Here is a 20,911-nt window from a genome sequence, read left to right on the forward strand (position 1 = left end):
TTTTACAGATACATTTTATTCAGTTTGAATCACTGTATATCTTCTAATGGGCTTTTTAAATGTGAGTTTTAAGTCCCTTATTGTTAAAAGTCTTTAAATAAACTTCCTTGTTAGGAAAACTTTCACCGGCGTGTTTACTTACACGAGAGAAGGCGTCGCAGAACAACTCTCCTCCTCCTCCTCCTCCTCCTCCTCCTCCTCCTCCTCCTCCTCCTCCTCCTCCTCCTCCTCCTTCTCCTCCTCCTGTGTGGAGTCTGGTGTCTTTAGTTCCAGAGGAGCAGACAACCAGTTCCTCGGTGCCGCCTCTCGCCTCCAGTGTTGTTGACGTGGAGCGGAGAGATGAAAGCGTTGCCCCCGGAGCGCGGCGCTGTGCCGCGGCTCTCCCACCTCCTCCTCCCGCTGCTGCTGCTGGGCTCCTCCGTGTCACCCTCGGCGCTTTGGGACCTGGTTCTACTGCACACCAACGACGTGCACGCCCGGGTGGAGGAGACCAGCCAGCTCTCCGGGAAATGCGGCGGCGGCGACGGCGCGTGTTTCGCCGGCGTGGCCCGGAGAGCCACGGCGGTCCAGAGGGTCCGCAGCGTCGAGAGCAACGTGCTGCTGCTGGACGCCGGAGACCAGTTCCAGGGCACCGTCTGGTTCAACTACTACAAGGGGGCCGAGGCGGCTCACTTCATGAACAAGCTGCGGTACGACGCCATGGTGAGTTGGAGAGCTTTATGATTATTGATCATCATCCATAACAACTACTGTCTGATCAGTACAAAGTTTCTGTCTGCTGGTCTGAATTCATGCACAAATCTTACTGTCTAAGCTGAATATATATATGTATTATATTATTGACACAAACACTTAAAGCAGTGGTTCTCAAACTTTTTCTGTAAATAACATAATTGTGTGACTCGATCTGTGCTTTTATAAGTAACAGAATAAAGAAAATTGCTATCACTTTCAAATAAATCAAATTGCTCCATCAGCCAATTATTTGTTTTTAATTCCAATCACTTAGAACAATGGAAATAAAGTTGTATCTGTGCAAAAATAACTAATATTTTGTTATTACTAAATAACTCATTGTGGAAAACAAAAAGATATTTTATTTTTTTGCCAAGCAAAACAGAATGAGTGCAGATGTGTGCAGATGTGTGAGCCATCACATTGTATCAGTATTAGTGGCTGTTCTGTGTCTGAACCTTGTCTTCTCACTACTGGGGTCCCTCAGGGCTCCGTCCTGGGTCCTCTTCTCTTCTCTCTGTACACCAACTCTCTCTGCTCGGTCATTAGCTCACATGGCTTTTCCTACCATAGCTATGCTGATGACACCAACTGATCCTCTCGTTTCCCCAATCGGAAACACGGGTATCAGCACAAATCTCTGCCTGTCTGACTGACATCTCTCAGTGGATGTCCGCACACCACCTGAAAATTAACCCTGACAAAACGGAACTACTTTTCCTTCCAGGAAAAGGCTCTCCCACCCACGACCTCACTATTACTTTCAACAACTCACTGTTGGCACCGACCCCGACTGCTAGGAATCTCGGTGTGACACTCGACAGTCAGCTCTCCCTGACTGCCAACATCACCGCTACAATGCGTTCCTGTAGGTTCATACTGTACAACATCAGGAGAATACGTCCCCTTCTCACCCAGAAGGCGGCACAGGTTCTCATACAGGCTTTGATCATCTCGCGCCTTGACTACTGTAACTCCCTCATGGCAGGTCTACCTGCTAGTGCCATTCAACCTCTGCAGATCATCCAGAATACAGCAGCTCTACAGGTCTTTAACCACCCGAAATTCACCCACACGACTCCACTCCTCCGCGACCTTCACTGGTTTCTGGTGTAGCACTTGCGTACCGTGCTACGGACATGGTAAAACCGTACACCCCAGCTCGTTCGCTCCGCTCGGCTTCCGCCAATCGGCTTGTAGCTCCATCACTGCGAGCTCAACACTCAACAAAGTCACGACTGTTTGCTGCCCTTGCTCCTCAATGGTGGAATGAGCTCCCCATTGACATCAGGACAGCAGAAAGTCTCTACATCTTTCGTCGCAAAGTAAAAACACATCTTTTTTGACTACACCTTGAATAAGGAAGGTAGTAGTAGCACTTTAGTAGCACTTAGATGGCACTTACTGAAAGCGCTTTGTAGTTTAACTTTATTGTTGTTCTGAGTTTGTACTCATGGTGGAATTGCACTTATTGTAAGTTGCTTTGGATAAAAGTGTCAGCTAAATGAAATGTAATGTAATGCAGTGAGCTGCTTTCCTCGACACATCTTTTTAAAACGGGGTTGTAGATTTGATACAATTCATGTTCAACGTTGAGCTGAGATCTGTATTCTGTTTTGAGAGACGCAGCAGCAGAAAGGACGAAATGCCCAAAATCGGCAAGTGTAACCTGTTAAAGGCGTACCGTAACCATTTACCCGAAAGTACAGCCATTTCTCCATGTATTTATTAATGACTTAGTTTAATGTCCGTGTACTTTGTACTTTTGTAATATATGGAGCCAGCAGGCTCATTGTTGGTAGAAGACACGAGCACTTTGGCTCGTTCACTTGGAGCAGAAGAGCTGCTCCGGGTTCAGGAGAGCTGCGCCGCTGCTCCACTAAGGAGAGCTGCTGTTGCCATCTTCACCCTGGGAGGGTTTAAAACGCAGATATAGCTGTCTGCTTTTCACGCGACATATTTTTCGACGCTCTCTGTCCGCTGGTGTGTGTGCTCAGTGCTCACCTATGTGTTTGCGCGCACGTGTCTGTGCACATCGGGGCAGAACTCAACCGTGCGCGATACAGAGAGCAGAGGAGAAGTGTTAACGCGACCATGTAGAGACAGAAATGACAAGCTGTCGTGTGGATAAGATCAATAAAATACGTACTTTTAGTTTGTTTAATAACGGAATAAGGTGTAGACCTGTTCTATTGAGAAAGAGAACCATAAATGACGACTTGTGATCTGGCGCTATCGAGAAAATTACAGGGGAGCGGGGGGGAGGCGCCCCCTATTATAATGGTAGGGGAAACACTGATATATGATAGTCAAACTTCATCCCCAGATTGCAAGAAAACTCCTTCACATTAAATGATTGATAGAAGTTTCTGCCACAGAAAGACAGAAGAGAGGAACTTCATTCTCAGAATCAGTTGCAGTCGAAGAGTAATAATAATATTCATCAGCATAAAAGCGAATATATCAACCCAATATTTAAAATAAATATCACATTCCTGCAAACAGACTGATGTCAGTTGTTGAACGTTCTTCTAGAGATCTAGACACACAGAACCTTTTTGATCCACCCTCATGATCTCAGTGAGTCGTGAGAACCAGCTTCACATCGATAATGTGTTGAAGTGTTGTATTTCATACAAATGGTATGAAGTGACAAATATATATTTTTTTGAGTGGATTCTTCTCATTTTTGTCCGTTACTGACGTTGAATTGGAGAGCTTCTCTGTGATTCTCTGTTAAGTTAGGAGAGTCTCGCTCACATTTTAAGATCACGTTGAGACTTCGTCAACGGCGTCTTTTCGTTGACTTCACGTGGAATCGACATGCGCGAGGAAATTTGCTTTGCGCCTAAACATGTTTCGCTTTTCATATCAGTATACTCCTTTTAAAGGATTTACGTTTTGGTGCCATGCTGTCGAATCACGCTAAAAAACATCTTAGTCTGCGAGCAAGTGATGCAAGGTCCCCTTGGTCCTGAACCGCACAGAAAGAATGACATTTTTTTTTTTTTAAATGACCGTCTGATAACGTTGCCCCAAAAATGAAACTTAAATATAAGTTTCAACTCTGCCGGCGTGCCGGTGTTCTGGATTAAAATCAAGGTAGGATATCTTAAAATCACCAAAAAATTCTGAAATCCTGCAAGCAACATCCAAATCATGAGTGTGAATATAGATCGCGATTAGTAGTGTTAAATCATGAGTGTGAATACAGATCGCGAGGAGTAGTATAAATTTCAGTCAGTGATTATTGACTTTAGGTATTAGAGTAAATTTAACGTGTTCTGTGAAGCATAGAATGGGCTGGCGATGTCAGAGGGAAGGCCGGCCCAACCCCGTCAGCCGACATGGGATTTTCCCGGTATCCCCTATGGCCAGTCCGCCCCTGCCTCAGAGCGGCGGCGTGTCCACCAGCAGCAGAGCGGCGTTCTGTTCTGTTTTTCACATTTCTTCATCATATTCATTCCAGCTGGTCACGTGACCACCAGACTTCCTGCTGCTGGCGGTCGCATAACATCATCCATCTTCTGCCACTCTGAAAGCACTCTGTTTGTTTACGTTGCTGCTCTGAACCGAGGAGGAGGTTCGTCTGTTCAAACCAGCCGATCTGGAGGAGACTTGGTTAGTGTTGTTGTGCCTGAAGAGATCAGCTGATTGATTCCAAAAAGGGAGTCTCTTTCTCTCTTGCCCCTCGGCAGTGTGAGGTCAAAGGTCGCCGTAAAGCAGAGTTTAAAATAACATCTGGACGGCCAGCAGCTGTTCCAACCTGTTATCGTGGGAAGGTGTGTAAGCATCACAACCTCTTTCATTATGACGCGTTTTAGGCTTTTTGAGCGTCATTTGACGTCTTTGACGGTTCGATTCCGGAAACAAAACCACCTGAAAAACGTCGCGGCTCAGCTAAAAATGACGACATAAATTAAGTAAAACAGCGTAACAGGAAAAAGAACAAAAAAAACAAAAAACAACAACACTGAAGAAGAAGTGGTCGTACTCAGCAGAAAATATGAAAATTTCCAAAACAATGTGATAAACAAACCAAAGAGTACGTTTACAACTTGACAACGTGCAGTCAAGTTGTGCAACGGGTCCTAACTGTCCGTCAGTGCTCATTGGGGCTTTGATGGCGATGTGGTCGTCTGGGGTTTCTACAGGAGCCCAGAATGGACAATTCACAAACTGTCTTTAGTCTTTAGCAGGCTTACGTTACCTGCAGGCCACCGTAGTTCTAGAGGAGAATCTAGAGGAACTTGTCTTCTGTGTGATTTTATTAAACACACCAAACCTTTGTTGTTGTTGTTGTTTTTCAGGTTTTTGGAAATCACGAGTTTGACAACGGCGTAGAGGGCCTCATGAAGCCGTTCATGGAGCAGATCCAGTGTCCGGTCCTCAGCGCCAACATCAGAGCGGATGAGACTCTGGCCTCCACGTTCGGCAAGTCCTTTCTGCCGTACAAGATCCTCACGGTCGGCGGGGAGAAGGTGGGCGTGGTCGGGTACACGTCACGGGAAACCCCACATCTATCCAAACCCGGTAGGTCTCACCTGAAGGCCTGAAGGTCTGAGGACCTCCACTCTGTCAACCCCCTGATTAGATGTAGTTTCTCTCTCTTCGCACACACTGTTTCCTCTCCAGCCGTCATGAGGGACCTTTAGGGATGTTTAAGGAACTCAAGCGTTTAGAGACGTAGATCCATAATAAGCAAAACTCTACACACGAGTTAAACATGTTTTATTCTCGCTGCTATCGTCATCCAGAAGAACAGACGTCAAAGGGAAAGGAAACATCTTCCAAAGAGAAGTCGAGTGCTTTAAAAGTGGCTGATTCTGTTGTTTTTGTTATTTTAGACACGTAAAGCTGAAATATTGAAACATGCTCACGTTCACATAGCAGATTATTTATACGTTTCCATCAAATAAATCCTGATTCCTCCAACGTGCATCTTGTTTTGCAAAAATGTTGTTTTCATGAGCAAAGATGCGCTTCAGATTTGTATCTAATTCAAATCTGCACGATTAAGAACCAGCTATTTAATACAATAATAACTTGATTAATAACCAATCCTTTATATTTATCATTATTTATAGCTATCAATCCTGAGGATCATTATCAGTAAATCCATAATAGTTAATTTCATTATTAGTCCATCAGTTATTAAAGTTTCCTAAACTTTATATATGTTATTATGCAGATGATATTGTTTTATTCAGTTGTGTTAAGAATTTTTAACTTGTAAATCTTCGGTAATCGTGTCAAACGAAACAGACGTTTTTATTCATAATTTTGATAAAGAAAGATTTCTATTAGTGATAATATATCACTATAATATAATATAATACATTTAGCTGTAAATTAAGAAAATCAAGAAAAATACTGCTTCATTATATTTTTGTACTGTTCACTTTGTGTACTTCCATGAAGTACTTTGCTTTGAAGTCTGTTTAAAAACATAAAATATCTTCACGAATCATCAACAAAGATTCAGAATTTCAGTCGAATCGTCCAAATTAAGTTATTGAAAATATGACAAATTTAAGATGAGAGCGAGTGGGAACGACCTGTCTGTCTCACCTATCTTATCTGTCTGTCTCACCTGTCTGTCTCCCTGCAGGCCCTCACCTGCTCTTCCAGGACGAGGTGAGCGCTCTGCAGGTGCAGGTGGACAAGCTGCGGACGCTGGGCGTCAACAAGGTGGTGGCTCTGGGCCACTCGGGCTTCACGATGGACCGGCTCATTGCCAAGAGCGTCCGCGGGGTCGACGTGGTCATCGGCGGACACAGCAACACCTTCCTGTACACAGGTAGGCTAAGTCATATGGCTAAGTGATATGTTGATATTGCACAACGGTATACTACACATCAATTAATTAATAAATAGTTATTAGTTTCAAGGCTTTTATTTGTCACACCTTCTCTCTACATTGTGGGTTTTAAAATACAATAAATACAACAATAAAATATGTGCAGCAGACAACAAAGATGAGAGGTATTAGATATTAAATATAGTGTATAAAACCTTTAATATGCAGGAGAAGAGAGGAGGTCGATGGAAGATATTGTTTCTCAACTAGGTTCGTACGGTCATTAAAAACCTGGAAAAGTCATGGAATTTTGAAATGGTTATTTCCAGCCCTGGAAAAGTTTTTGAAAAAAAGAAAATCCCAAAGGTTTTGGAAAAGTAATGGACATTTGTTGTATTCATATGTTCATGTCATTCATTTACCCTGAGTTTGAAATAATTAATATGCTTTTTCAAAGAAAGACGCTCAAAATATAAGCAGGCATACACACGCTCTCATACTGAGTGTTAAGAGTGTGAAGGTGCGAGCGAATGCACCTTAACTGAAAAGTTCGGTGGCCATAGCAACAGTAGCTCAGGGAAGCGGTTGGGATGATCCACTATGACAGGGAAGTGTAGATTTAACCATGGTTGGCTACACATGGAAAAGTACATGGCAGCAAAATGTAGGTTGTGTGGTGGCAACACAACGGACATTTCAAACATGAGAAAGGCGGCATTAACGAGCCATGCTAAAGGAAGCAGACATCAGAATGCTGCTGCTAGCGAAGCTGCAGCTAGCTGATAGCGGGTGTCAGTTATCGGATGCCTGGTGTAGCTCCCGGAAGAATTCAGTTCAACAACTTCTCTCGTTCTCTAAATTTATTTACTAAATGATCATAAGCAAAGTAATAAGCGCTGCAGTTGCAAAAGCAGTGAGTGGTACAGCCAACACACAGGTTGGGCAAAGAACAACTGCCCCACAAACGGAAGTGGGGCCTTTCATACACAGGTTATCGTCACAGGTTTGTCTCGCCTCGTCTTAACATCTGATTCGCTCTATCCTGTCAAGAGGAGAATCCCGTGTTCTCATCAAGACTGGAACGTGCAACGTGCCAGTCTGCTTCCATAATGTCAATATACTGATAGACAGTTGTGGGTGTTGAAGTGCGCAGGTGTGTGACTACTTCCCTTGAGAACTGGCCTATTCATAGACACAAACAACTACAGCTGCATGCTGTGTTATACTGACCTCGCTAACCTGAACTTTAATCGACATAAGAATAATGAAATGAAGAATATCTACAGAATATAACGATTTATATTATCATAGCCAAGATGCAGTTAGCCACGCTACAGCTAGCCAAGCTTCAGTTTGTAAAGCAAGGCAATAGAGGCTTCTTAGTTTGCTCAACTGGGTTTAATGGATCACCGTGTGTCACTAATTTGTGCACTTGTTGTTGAGGGCAGCTGCAGTATCTCTAGAAAACTGGAGTAATCTGAGATTACCAGGTGGTTGTGCTCGCAGGTCTATTGCAATTCTCTTCCAGGGTCGCTCCGGAAGCGGTGTGGAGATGAGAGGTTTCTTTTGTTGTGTTCTTTTCAGTTCACAGCACACCTGACATGACGTCACAAGCTTGCTTATCTCCGTAGAGAGTCCCGGCCACCACACAGATGAGCACTCTCTCTCCTTACATTTGACTAGGCCATGGTGTCCTTCGTGAATTTTCTGAAGGATCTCACCTCTCATTGGCTTTGGCACAACAATCATGTTTCCTCTGAGGACAAGGCCATTGTGTTCTGATAGCTCTGATTTCACTTGGACGTACTCTCTCGCGTCCATGGGCACATTGCTTAAGTGTTCAGGCCATCCTTTCTTTATGAGCTTCACAACTGACATCAGTTTGGCGTCGGCTGTTGTCGCCATTCTGATTTCATCCACATTGCTTGTAGACGCAGGGATCCCCTCTACTAGCCACGTAGCATGCCACATCACTGTGTGTGTCTGTCACTGCGCACGTGCTGGCCAGTGGACTGCACGACAGGGTGTCCGCGACGACCATAGTTTTCCCTGGAGCATACTCTGCCACTGGATTGAATCTCATGAGCCTCATGAGGAGACGCTGACATCGTATAGGTACATTGTCCAGGCTGCGGCTGTTAATGAGAGGCACTAACAGCTTGTGGTCAGTGATTAGCTTGAACTGCTCCAGTTTATTGAGGTATCTGTCGAACTTCTCGCATGCCCACACACCAGCCAGAGCTTCCTTTTCTATTTGGGGGTAGCGTGTTTCTGCTTCTGAGAGGCGTCTGGAGCAATATGCCACAGGTTTCCACTGCTCCCCGTGAAGCTGAAAGAGTACACCTCCTAGTCCATAACTACTTGCGTCCGCTGACACAACCGTGGGCTTGTTCAAGTCATAGAAAGCGAGTACTGGTGCAGTTGTCAACAGCTCCTTGATGTGTTCAAAAGCTGTTTGTTGTGCGTGGCTCCATGTTCATGTATTCTTGTCCTTCAGGAGCTCGTACAGCGGTTGTTCCTACTGTTGAGAGTTTGGGGATGTATTTTCCCAGATAATTTACCATTCCCAGAATCCTTCTCAACTCTTGCACGTCTGCTGGTGGTGACAGCTGCCGAATAGCTTCCACTTTGTCAGGGTCAGGCCGGATTCCGGACCGGTCAATGAGATGCCCGAGGGACCGCAGCTGACTCTGCCTGATGGAGCACTTCTCAGGATTTATCTTCAGACCAGCTGTCTCTGTGCGCTGCATTACCTTCTCCAGGCGACTGTCATGCTCCTCCTTTGTAGCCCCATAGACCAGAATACCGTCCATGAAGACCTCGACACCCTCCAGCCCCTGCAGGGTCTCCATCATCTTCCCCTGGAAGATTTACGGTGCGCTCGTTATTTTGAACGATAACCGTTTAAAGTTGAATCTGCCAAATAGCGTAATGAAGGTAGTGAGCTTACAGCTGTCTGGGTGCAACGGTATCTGGAAGAAGCCACTAGTGTCATCGAGCGAAGAGAAGACAGTGGCCCCACTCAGCTTTGCTGTAATCTCATCAGTAGTAGGCAGGATATACTGTTCTCTGAAAAATGACCGGTTACATCCGTCTGTGTGTAGCCTCAAACGGAACCTCTTGACACATGTCAAGAGGTTCCGTGATACGTTTCCCCAAAAATGAAACTTAAAAGTCTGTTTCAACTCTGTGTTCTGGATTAAAATCACGGCAGAGTATACTGAGATCGCAAAAAAAGCTCTGAAAACCCTGCCTCCATTTCAACATCCTGTCTTTGTGAAGCGGGTCGGTCGGTGAAAATATTGTCCGACACAAAACCGGTCCGTGGCTCAAAAAAGGTTGGTGACCGCTGGTTTACAGTACGTCCGCGGATGACATATGCTGTGAGTAATTGAGTTTTTCCTTTGTAGGACACAGTGCTCTGGATCTGTCCTATGCACTGCAGCTCGCTGCCTGGGCGGTTATGTATGGTGGGGACATTCAGGTCAAACAGCATAGACCCCACTAAACCAAATGTTTAAGAACAAAACCAGCTTGTTATAGGAATCATTGTAGTGGTTTAAGAAAGATAGAAACATAAATGGTACTTTTGGTGATTGGACGCTGCAGCTGAACGGACTGATCGCTGGAGTTTCATACTAGAGTGAAGACGATCACAGATTAAACTCAAGCTATATATTAAATCTGTTAAATTATTCACCATCTGGTTAAAATATGTTCATTGTAGGTCTGAACCACAAAAGGACCACAAACTACTATCTTCTAAGATTGTATCTGTTGCTTCCCTCAATAACTTGTATTATGTATGTCATTCAAATCAGAGAGCTGGAGAGAGGAAACACTTTTTACAACACGTAATGAAGAGAAACTATATTTATATTGTGGGTTATTTTATAATGATGTAATAAGCAGAACACATCACAGTATATAAATACTCAATGCAGATTATTAAACGGTAACAGACGACAGAGAAAACATCTCCACTCTGACACTCATGATAACTTTGTCTTTATTAATGTAAGTAGTAGTTTAACACCATTAAATCAACTATTTTAAGTGCATTTTTATTGGAATGTTCGCTAAAAACTCTCCGGACAAAACTCCGTCAGTTGTTAAAGCGACTGACAGCTGATCAGATGTGATCCGCTGTCAGTCGGTCGCAGTCATCAGAAACCTACGTCGCTTCACGTGACGCTTCAGAGGAAAGGACGTCTCATGTCTATTAAAACATATTTCCTCGCGTCTTCTCTCCGCGCTTGGTTGAGGGAAACGGGGATGCAGTTTAGAGACTTGGGACGTACCCTGTGATAGACTGTTCATGCAGGAAGTGTTGTGGGACTCGCGCGCCACTAAAAGAAAACTTTTCGGACTGGTACAAATGTCTTGAGTAACGTAGGAACGCGCGTTACTGAGGTCTAGTAAAGTAGTGTAGTTACCAATATTTTGAGTGTAATGCGTTACTTTACTTCGTTACCTATAATAGTAATTACGTTACTGTAATCCGTTACTTTGTAACTCGTTACCCCCAACACTGGTCGCCATTACATGCATAACATTCACTTCCGTATAACTTCCGGTATATGCGCAAGCGCATTAGATTACCGTATATGACACAGCTAGCCAAGCTGCAGCTACTGCTACGCCGAGCAACACGTCTCTCTCTTCGGCTAACAAGCAGGCATCAATAACCGATGCTGTAACGAAATATGAAGTCCTTACTGTGGAGGTAATGTGGGCACTGAAGGTTGCCAATTCGCATTATTCTTTTAAATCATCCGAAGATGCCAGCCTGCTATTTCGACGAATGTTCCCCGATAGCCAGATTGAAACACAATTTGCTTGTGACGAAAAGCAAACACGCATATCTCTGCTCGTTCGGGCTCGCCCCCCACTTCAAGAGTCTCACGTTCTCCAACGTGTTGAAGCAAAGAGCCTCTGTAATTCTATTTGACAAAAGCCTGAACCACTGACGGTTCAGTTAAGTTCCTGTGGACAGTAAATAACTTTTCTCTCATTCCAACTTGGTCAGGTTGCCACCAGCTATTCTCTCTCACGAGCCTCTCAAGGGACAGGTCTGTGTGTCAGTCAAACACAAAAAGAAAGCACTTGTTATGCAAATGTTGTTTTGTAAACCTGTTTAAATGTGAAATTATTTTTGTTGATTGATTGAACTATGAGTGAAATCTAAGCGACTAAAAGGAGGAAAGTTTGAGCTCCTCTGTTCTCGCCAGGAGAGGAAACTCTGAGTCACAGTTCAAGAGCAAACCATCAGCGGCCTTTGAAGCTGACAGCGATGCGTTCAAGGCCTCCTGTGAAGGGCAGATCCGTGCCACTAAAGTCAGTTAAACCCACAGAAAGAAAATAAAGAGACACGATCCTTTTTGCTCCGAGCGAACAAGAAGGCTGACTGAGGCATTCTGCTCTGGTTCTCTGGTGCAGAACCGCCCGATGATGTCATTCTCCACTGTTGTGCTTCCAGTTACATAAGCTTCTAGTTTCACCTTCACATGCTAATGTGTTTCTTCACAATAAAAGCTCACATTTCCTCCTGAAGCAGATCAACGAGTCCACTCAGCTGTTTCAACCAAACTAAGGTTCAACATGCTGCAGGTCTGACCTCCTACAAGTCTTTTAACGGCGTTCTTTAAACTGACGCCATTGGACGATCGGTCACGTGTGGTATTTGATTTGATTTCACACGTGAAGACAGGCGTTGCTCTCCGATGACTCGTCGGGTTTAAAGCGTGATCTCAGGAGAGATTTCAAAGAAGTTTTTTGAGAGGAGAGGAACTGTTGACGGTGTGTTCAAAGTCTTTTGAGAGTAGAGGAACTGGCAGCTTCATTGATCAGCCGAAATAGTTTCACTGGAAAGGTTTCATGACAAGAACCCGGAGCAGAAAACTGTTTATTAGAAAGTGTGGAACAGAAGCTCTAATGACGTGTCGAAGTGTTTACTTTTAACATTCTGGGCGAACTGTTGAAGGCAACGCTCCAACAGGAAGTAGAATGCTGCCGATCTCTGTCTGTGCAGAGAACCGTCACTTTAAGACGTGTTATTCTGCCGGTATGAAGCGGCTTCATGGACGTTCATGGTGACGGTCTCGTACATCAGAGAGACTCCGAGTCTCAGTCGATGACTTCCTGTGGTTTTAATTTGTTCAAACGCCACGTTAAAAACAGAAAGAACCGGTTGAAACATTCTATGTGATTATCATAGTAACGTTTATGAAAGAGCAAATCAGTCTTGATGAACCGGTTTGTTTAGTCCAGTTACTTTGATTCTGGACTCTTGTTGAATCCTCTGCAGATTGTTTTCTGTTCTCACGACAAGATTCTTTGAAGTCGAGCTCCAGAAACTGCAAAGAGCACATTTGACAACTTTCTAACAAATTTTAGATTAACGACAAAGAACCAGCAGGTTGATCCAGAGAGAACATACTGGTTTTAGAAACTAATTATAGTATTAATATATTATATATTAATATACTTGTTTTCATTTCATTGCTTTTAGACTCCCACAGACTGTATAACTCTAATCTCTCCCTCTCTCTCTCTCTCTCTCCCTCTCCCTCTCCCTCGCCCCAGGAACCCCTCCTTCCTCTGAAGTCCCTGCAGGTCTTTACCCCTTCATGGTGAAGTCGGCTGACGGGCGCCAGGTTCCGGTGGTGCAGGCCTACGCCTTTGGGAAGTACCTGGGTTATCTGAAGGTGTTCTTTGATGAGACTGGGAATGTCCTGAAGGCCTGGGGGAACCCCATCCTGCTGGACAGTAGCGTCCCGCAGGGTAAGAGGCCGTCTGCGTGACCGTTCTCAGCCCGCCGGCTTCATCCGTCTCTTAAACTAAGGTCTGAATGTCCCGTCCAGATCCAGATGTTCTGGCCGACGTAGAGGAATGGAAGAAGAATCTGGCCAACTACTCGGCCCAGGTGGTAGGAAAGACTCTGGTGTTCCTGAACGGGTCCACTGAGGAGTGCCGGTTCCGGGAATGCAACCTAGGGAACCTGATCTGTGACGCCATGGTGAGTGTTAGAACACCAGGAGCGACTTCTGGTGCACTTTGTGATCTGAAAGCAACGCGGATCAACATCTGGCTTTCATGATATTAGATGTGACTTCATCTCATCGTGGGAACTGTATTCAGAGTGAGGTTCTGGCACGGAGAACGTAAAACCTCATATGTTTCTGCTCACTGGGGTATGAATCATCAGATGAAACATAAATGGTCCCTCACAAATCAAACCCGCCGCACGGCTCTGCTTCTGCCTCAGATAGACAACAGCATACGGCTCTCAGACGGCCTCCAGTGGAACCACGTCAGCGCCTGCTTGTTCAACGGCGGTGGCGTCCGCACGTCCATCGACGAGCGCACCAGAAACGGTGCGTTGCTCATCCCAAAGAAATGTTAAAGCAGATTATATTTCATCAGCTGTGTCGAGGAGTGGCATCAGATGCTTTCGGGCCGGAGAAGGAAACATCTGCATTTACCGTTTCACTCCAGAGTCTTGAGAACACACTCGCGAACGGGTTCTTTGAGATCTGCTGCTGCATTAAGAACGCTTTCCAGATCTCCCAGATGTTCTGGGTTGGGGTCTACTTCCTGTCCCCAGAGTCCAGACCAAACATAATTATGTTCTTATGATGCACATTAAACTTCTTTGACTCTCAGGTAGAGCTTCACATTTTCTGTTTACATTTTACAAAGCTACTTTTGGGACTATATGTGAGTTTCTTTTGTTATTCTTCTGTATTATTTGTCCTGTTGAATCCTATCTGAGTTTCTACACGGCCTTCGCTCAAAGAGATGCTCTACACGTTGGTGCAGATGTGGCCCATGTAGAATGTTCCGAAGAAGAACTTCCTGAATAACATCTGTGTTCGTCTGCAGGCTCGATCACCATGGAGGACCTGATCGCCGTCCTCCCTTTCGGGGGAACTTTCGACCTGGTGCAGCTGAATGGCTCCACGCTGCTCAAGGCCTTCGAGCACTCAGTGAGGCGATACGGCCAGAGCACCGGGGAGTTCCTCCAAGTGTCCGGTACTGACCCCGACGACTGTTTCTGCTCTTTCTGCAGGGTCTCAATCTCTAGTTTCAAGTCTTCTTCAATACAAGTCGAACAGACCATACAGCAGGGGGTGCTTCAGGGCGGGGTTACACTGTGATTGACAGGTCTCTGGTTGTATAGAAGTTTAGGCACGCGCATCGAAGCCTCGACACGAAAGGACACATTACTAGCCAATACATCAATTATTAACTTATTAATATTGTGTCTGTCTTTATGATATAATGGCGGGGTCAAAAGTGAAATTGGAAACAAATTGGATAGCGGGTTGTGATGTGACTGTGGGTCAGCGGTTAGCATACCTGTCGTCCAGTCAGAGGATTAGTGGTTCGAGCCTCAGCTCTGCTGGTCCATGTTGATGTGTCTGTTTTATTCATTTTCGAACGTCACCACATACATCATCGACACAAGCCTCGATACGCGCTTCACCAAAATATACCTGGATTACTCGACACGCGCAACGAAGCCTCGACACAAAAGGACACATCAATAGTCCTCTCTGCTCGTGCACATCTCCACTGCGCCGTGCACCTGCTGGGGCTGAATCGATTTGGCCCAAGAAAGACGTGTCTAATAAGCAGTTTAGTCAATCACTGATTAAATATATAAATGAGTGACATAAAATTTAGCCAATCAGCGTCCTAAAAAAGACTCACGCGCGTGTTCCTGTCTCTCGTTCTCATCTTCTCGTCTCTCGAGGCGCCACCCAGGTAATCCAGGTAGATTTTGGTGAAGCGCGTATCGAGGCTTGTGTCGATGACGTATGTGGTGACGTTCGAAGCCTCGCGAGCCGGCCGTACCACGTGACTGATTCAGAAAATGGTTTGTGGGTTTGCCGTGTGAATTGAAATATAAGGGGCAGAGAAACTCAATGGATTTCCCCCTTCCTCTCCGTACCAGCTTCATGTGTGCCTGTGAAAGGGTATTTTATAAAGCAGGCGAAATAGTCTCAAAAAGCCCAGCACTGTGGAAAAGGTCTTCTTACTTTAACAAAATTGGACACATGAACTAGCGGAGCCGAGGCTCGAAACACCGATCCTCTGACTGAAAGTCGGATATTCTAACCACAGTCACATCACAACCCTCTCCCAATTGGTTTCGAGTTTTGATTTTGACCCCGCCATTACATCATAAAGATAGACACAATATTAATGACTTAATAATTGATGTATTGGCAACATAAACATAATTTATTCAATTTAAAGCTTCACACACCAAAGCCATGGTGTCGTTATGATCGCTCTGCCTGTTTTACATCTATTGTCCACTTGGTGGCGCAGTAGAGCAAATGAAGCCCCATGAAGCGTCGGCCCATGAGCGAACCAATTGGATGGAAAGCTTCAAAGCTTCAGGAAGCTTCATCTCGCCATCACTAGCGAGGACTAGCAGGAAAAGCATATATTTTGCGCAGATATCCTATTTTACAAATATTACGGGATATATTTCATATCTCAAAAACACATACTGACAATTTGTATAATTTATTAATAATATTATTATTATTAATAACATTATAAATATTTTTTTTAATTTTTTTGGTTATTTTATTATGTTTTCACAATCAGAATTTCAAAACATACCAACCTAAATAATTAATAAATAAGACTTATTCTGCTGGTAGTAAGTGAACGCACGGTCGTTCACATTTACAACAGTAAGTGAACACACCGTGTAAAAGCCTTCAGAAGCTCTGCTTGGCGTGTTTCATATTTCTTATTTCATGTCTTCATTCTCGCCCCAACAGGATTCCAGGTGGCGTTCGACCTCTCCAGACCGGCGGGCAGCCGGGTGACGAGCCTCGCGATGCTCTGCACGCGCTGCCGGGTTCCTCGCTACGAAGCCGTCCAGCAGGAGACGCTCTACAACGTGGTGCTGCCGTCCTACATGCTGACGGGCGGGGACGGCTTCTCCATGATCGCCAAAGAGATGCTCAAACACGACAGCGGTGAGGCGTCCCACCCTTTCGGGGGTTCCTCAACTCGTTAAAACTATTTTAAAAAAAGCAGCATTTCTTTGAACTTTTTCCATCCTTTTTTACTTATCCAGGGGATTTGGACATTTCAGTTGTGTCCAACTACATCGCGCGGAAGAAGAAAGTCTATCCCGCTGTTGAAGGACGCATCAGGATCTACAACTCGGCCTCTGGACACACCGCTCCACTGGTTCCACTGTTTCCACTGCTGTGGACCGTGTGTTGGAACATGTGAGGAGGACTTTACAAAATATGGTATCCGTATAATCATACCTGCAATCCTGTAGCGAAATTCGCCGTTTTGAAATCAAAATATATCATCCACGTGAATCGTGTAGATCCGAAGAGTTTTTGTTTGGGGGGAGGGGTGGTCAACTGGCCGGCCAGCGTGTCTGAGATTGGAGTGAGACACAGAGATAAGCTGATGTTGTGATCTTCGCAATAAAACATCTTTGATGTGACGTGTCGAGTCTTGGCCAATCAGCGTTAAGATGTCTACAGCGTCCCTCCAACTTGTTATCCTTTCGCTGTTACTGGCGATACGAACGAAGGTAACTAGCCATCCAAGTTGTGTTTCATAATATGTCACATTACGCCATTAAATCTGCATCATTATGTTATTTCGGCTTCATATTTATCTGTTTATTGTTATTAAATCACAGCTGAATCTGTGTGTTTTGGGTTGATATAGCAAAAAAACATGAATTCAGAATTTTAAAGTTATTACTGCATAATTTTTTCTCTTTTTGTTGCAAATAAATCGGAGCAAAACTGTTTATTTTGTGTCGGTAAGTTTGTAGCAAACGTCCTCAGGATGACGTCATGATAAGATCTGTGTCTACTAGTGATGTGTCCTTTTGTGTCGAGGCTTCGATGCGCGTGTCGAGTAATCCAGGTAGATTTTGGTGAAGCGCGTATCGAGGCTTGTGTCGATGACGTATGTGGTGACGTTCGAAGCCTCGCGAGCCGGCTGTACCACGTGACTGATTCAGAAAATGGTTTGTGGGTTTGCCGTGCGATTTGAGGCAGGGGCAGCGAAACTCAATGGATTTCCCCCTTCCTCTCTGTACCAGCTTCATGTGTGCCTGTGAAAGGGTATTTTATAAAGCAGGCGAAATAGTCTCAAAAAGCCCAGCACTGTGGAAAAGTTCTTATTTTTACTTAAAAAAATTGGACACATCAACATGGACTAACGGAGCCGAGGCTCGAAACACCGATCCTCTGACTGAAAGTCAGATATTCTAACCACTGACCCACAGTCACATCGCAACCCTCTCCCAACTGGTTTCGAGTTTTGATTTTGACCCCGCCAATATATCGTAAAGATAGACACAATATTAATGAGTTCATAATTGATGTATTGGCGTCACAAACATAATTTATTCAATTTAAAGCTTCACACACCAAAGCCATGGTGTCGTTATGATCACTCTGCTTGTTTTACATGTATTGTCCACTTGGTGGCGCAGTAGAGCAAATGAAGCTCCGTGAAGCTTCGGCCCATTAGCGAACCGATTGGATGGAAAGCTTCAAAGCTTCAGGAAGCTTCATCTCGCCATCACTAGTGTCTACAGCGTGCACACAGCACCAGAGGAGTGTCTCAAACAAACAATAATAAACAAACTCGATCAAACTCCTCGTTGGTGTGAACGCAGCCGCTCAGAAACAGACTGAAGTTCACTTTTCTGTTGAGAAACATTAAATAAAAACTGAAGTGGCAACTTTATGATCTTAAAGCGGTTTTCATCGTCTCATTGTGAATGTTTACTTCACTGGCGCTCCTCAGAATCGAAGAACAAGACGTCCTCTGTGTGAAGGATCTCCTGAACGGCCTCGCTGCATGTTGATGTCGGGAACTCCTCGTTCACCAGTTCACCACCAGCTGGCCGCCAAACGCTGGCAAACAGCCACATCGCCGTGGAAACCATCTGCTTTCATTCACCCCGCTGAGGAGGCCGGGGTCTCCCAGAGGTCGCTTCATTTATCTGTGAAGAGCTTCCCAGTTTGAGCGAAGTCTTGTTGAGATTAAACCAGTTTGAGTCACTTTAAATGGAGAAACGGTGTCACTGTTCAAAAAGGGTTTGTAAAAGGGTCCATAAACGCATGGTATCGGCGTTCACATTTACAACAGTAAGCGAATGCACCGTCGTTCACATTTACAACAGTAAGCGAACGCACCGTCGTTCACATTTACAACAGTAAGCAAACGCACCGTCCTTCACATTTACAAAGTAAGCGACCGCACCGTCCTTCACATTTACAACAGTAAGCGAACGCACCGTCGTTCACATTTACAACAGTAAATGAACGCATTGTCATTCATATTTACAACAGTAAGCGAACGCACCGTCGTTCACATTTACAACAGTAAATGAACGCATTGTCATTCATATTTACAACAGTAAGTGAATGCTCCGCCGTTCACATTTACAACAGTAAGTGACGGTATCGGCGTTCACATTTACAACAGTAATTGAATGCCCCGCCATTCATATTTACAACAGTAAGTGAAGGTATCGGTGTTCACATTTACAACAGTGACGATATCGCCGCTAGTGACGTTTTATTTCTGACATTGTGCTATGACTTTAAAAAAACATTTTTCTGATAAGATAATCCTTTATTAGTCCCTCAGTGGGGAAATTGCGGGAATACAGCAGCCTTGCACACAATAAAGACACATAGTAAAAAATAATAATAATAATAATATAAATAAAATAACAATAAACAGTAGTAAAACAGTAAGAAGAATATAGTATCGATTTCCAATTAAATATACAGGCAGAATAAGAGTATGTATATATATATATATATATATATATATATATATATATATATATATATATATATATACACACAATTAAAGTGTCCGCAGTGAGTAAAGTGACCAAGTGTCCAAAAGTGATTAAGTTATCATGGTTTACTGAGAGCTCAGTGTGTTGTGCAGCCTGACAGCAGCGGGGAGAAAGGACTTTCGGTACCTCTCCCTCAGACACCGGGGGTGAATCAGCCGGTGACTGAAGGAGCTGTGCAGCGCTGCCAGAGTGTCCTGCATTGGGTGGGAGGCGTGGCTTAACATGGACGAGATCTTAGTCATCATCCTCCTGTCCCCCACCACCTCCACGGTATCCAGAGGACGTCCCAGCACGCTGCTGGCCTTCCTCACGAGCCTGTCCAGTCTCCTCCTGTCAGCTGCAGTGATGCTGCTGCTCCAGAAGACCACTCCATAAAAGATGGCTGATGCCACCACAGAGTCAAAGAAGGTCTTCAGGAGTGCTCCCTGCACCCCAAAAGACCTCAGTCTCCTCAGCAGAAAGAGTCTGCTCTGTCCCTTTTTATAAAGTGCGTGTACGTGGTCAGACCAGTCCAGTTTGTTGTTCAAGTGAACACCCAGGTACTTATAAAATTTTACGATCTCAATGTCCAGTCCCTGGATGCTCACCGGTTTCGGAGGAGGGCGTTTACCCCGGCGGAAGTCCACCACGAGCTCCTTGGTCTTACTGGAGTTTATCTGGAGGCGGTTTCGCTGGCACCATCCTAAAAAGTCCTGGTTCAGCTCTCTGTATTCCCTGTCGTCATCGGCGGAAATGAGGCCGACGATTGCAGAGTCGTCAGAGAACATTGTGACTTACATTTTTTATGCATATCTATTTCAGTATTTTCTTTATGACTTTCTTCTTTACTTTGAGATTTTGAATGAGTACTATGTTATGAATATATTTTTCTGACATACTATTCTAAACCGAATTGTGACTTATCAGGATATCTAAAGGATGTGACTTTTTTATGACTAATACTATATTTTTTTTTTAAATCAAGCAATTTATAAACAAGTCTCAGTATAGTGGGTCGAAAACCTTCATGAAAAAAGTCATAGCATTGTGTGACACAAAACATCATAACATATAAAAGTTTATTTGGTTTTCTAAAAGCAGAAAATTAAGAAACTTGTCTTGAAAACGTTTGTTTGTTGTAGTTTTTAACAACACGTAAAGAATTAAACACAACGATAGCTTCAGAATCAACCGCCCGCATTTCTTCAGCCTAAGTAGATATATAATAATAATAATAATAATAATAATAATAATAACAACAATAATAAATCAAACCCGTTGACAGACGACAGAATGCAAAGCTGTAGAAAACATCTGCTGCCTGAAAATGAGTACCGGCATCAAATTTGTCTTCTGAGAATATTTGTGTTTACTATTATAAGAGGAAGTCAAAGAACCATTAATTAGAGTCTGTTTAAAACTGAACTGAATAATGAATAAAAGTATAAATATAGAAAAATTAGGATGATTTCAGACGCAACGTTGTGAAAGAAAAGGCGACCGACGCCAAC

The 20,911-nt window shown here is 44.2% G+C and overlaps 1 protein-coding gene across 1 annotated transcript; it reads left to right on the forward strand.

Moving 5' to 3' along the window:
• Positions 1 to 280: 280 nt before the first annotated feature.
• Positions 281 to 17,342, forward strand: nt5e (5'-nucleotidase, ecto (CD73)). Its single transcript, XM_079214633.1, has 9 exons — positions 281 to 702; positions 5,046 to 5,268; positions 6,347 to 6,535; positions 13,121 to 13,318; positions 13,399 to 13,553; positions 13,803 to 13,911; positions 14,420 to 14,569; positions 16,339 to 16,539; positions 16,641 to 17,342. Exons 1-9 carry the CDS (start codon positions 340 to 342, stop codon positions 16,799 to 16,801), a joined length of 1,749 nt encoding a protein of 582 aa, XP_079070759.1. The 5' UTR covers positions 281 to 339; the 3' UTR covers positions 16,802 to 17,342.
• The last annotated feature ends 3,569 nt before the right edge of the window (positions 17,343 to 20,911 follow it).

This window comes from Taurulus bubalis (assembly GCF_910589615.1).
Source record: "Taurulus bubalis genome assembly, chromosome: 3".
In the NCBI taxonomy this organism is placed as follows: Eukaryota; Metazoa; Chordata; class Actinopteri; order Perciformes; family Cottidae; genus Taurulus; species Taurulus bubalis.

Excerpts from the sequence above, each read along its gene's own strand:
- nt5e (XM_079214633.1), top strand. The coding sequence starts at position 340 with ATGAAAGCGTTGCCCCCGGAGCGCGGCGCTGTGCCGCGGCTCTCCCAC. Across the intron at positions 13,319-13,398 it reads GGACAGTAGCGTCCCGCAGG|ATCCAGATGTTCTGGCCGAC; the intron begins GTAAGAGGCCGT and ends TGTCCCGTCCAG. Across the intron at positions 16,540-16,640 it reads GATGCTCAAACACGACAGCG|GGGATTTGGACATTTCAGTT; the intron begins GTGAGGCGTCCC and ends TTACTTATCCAG.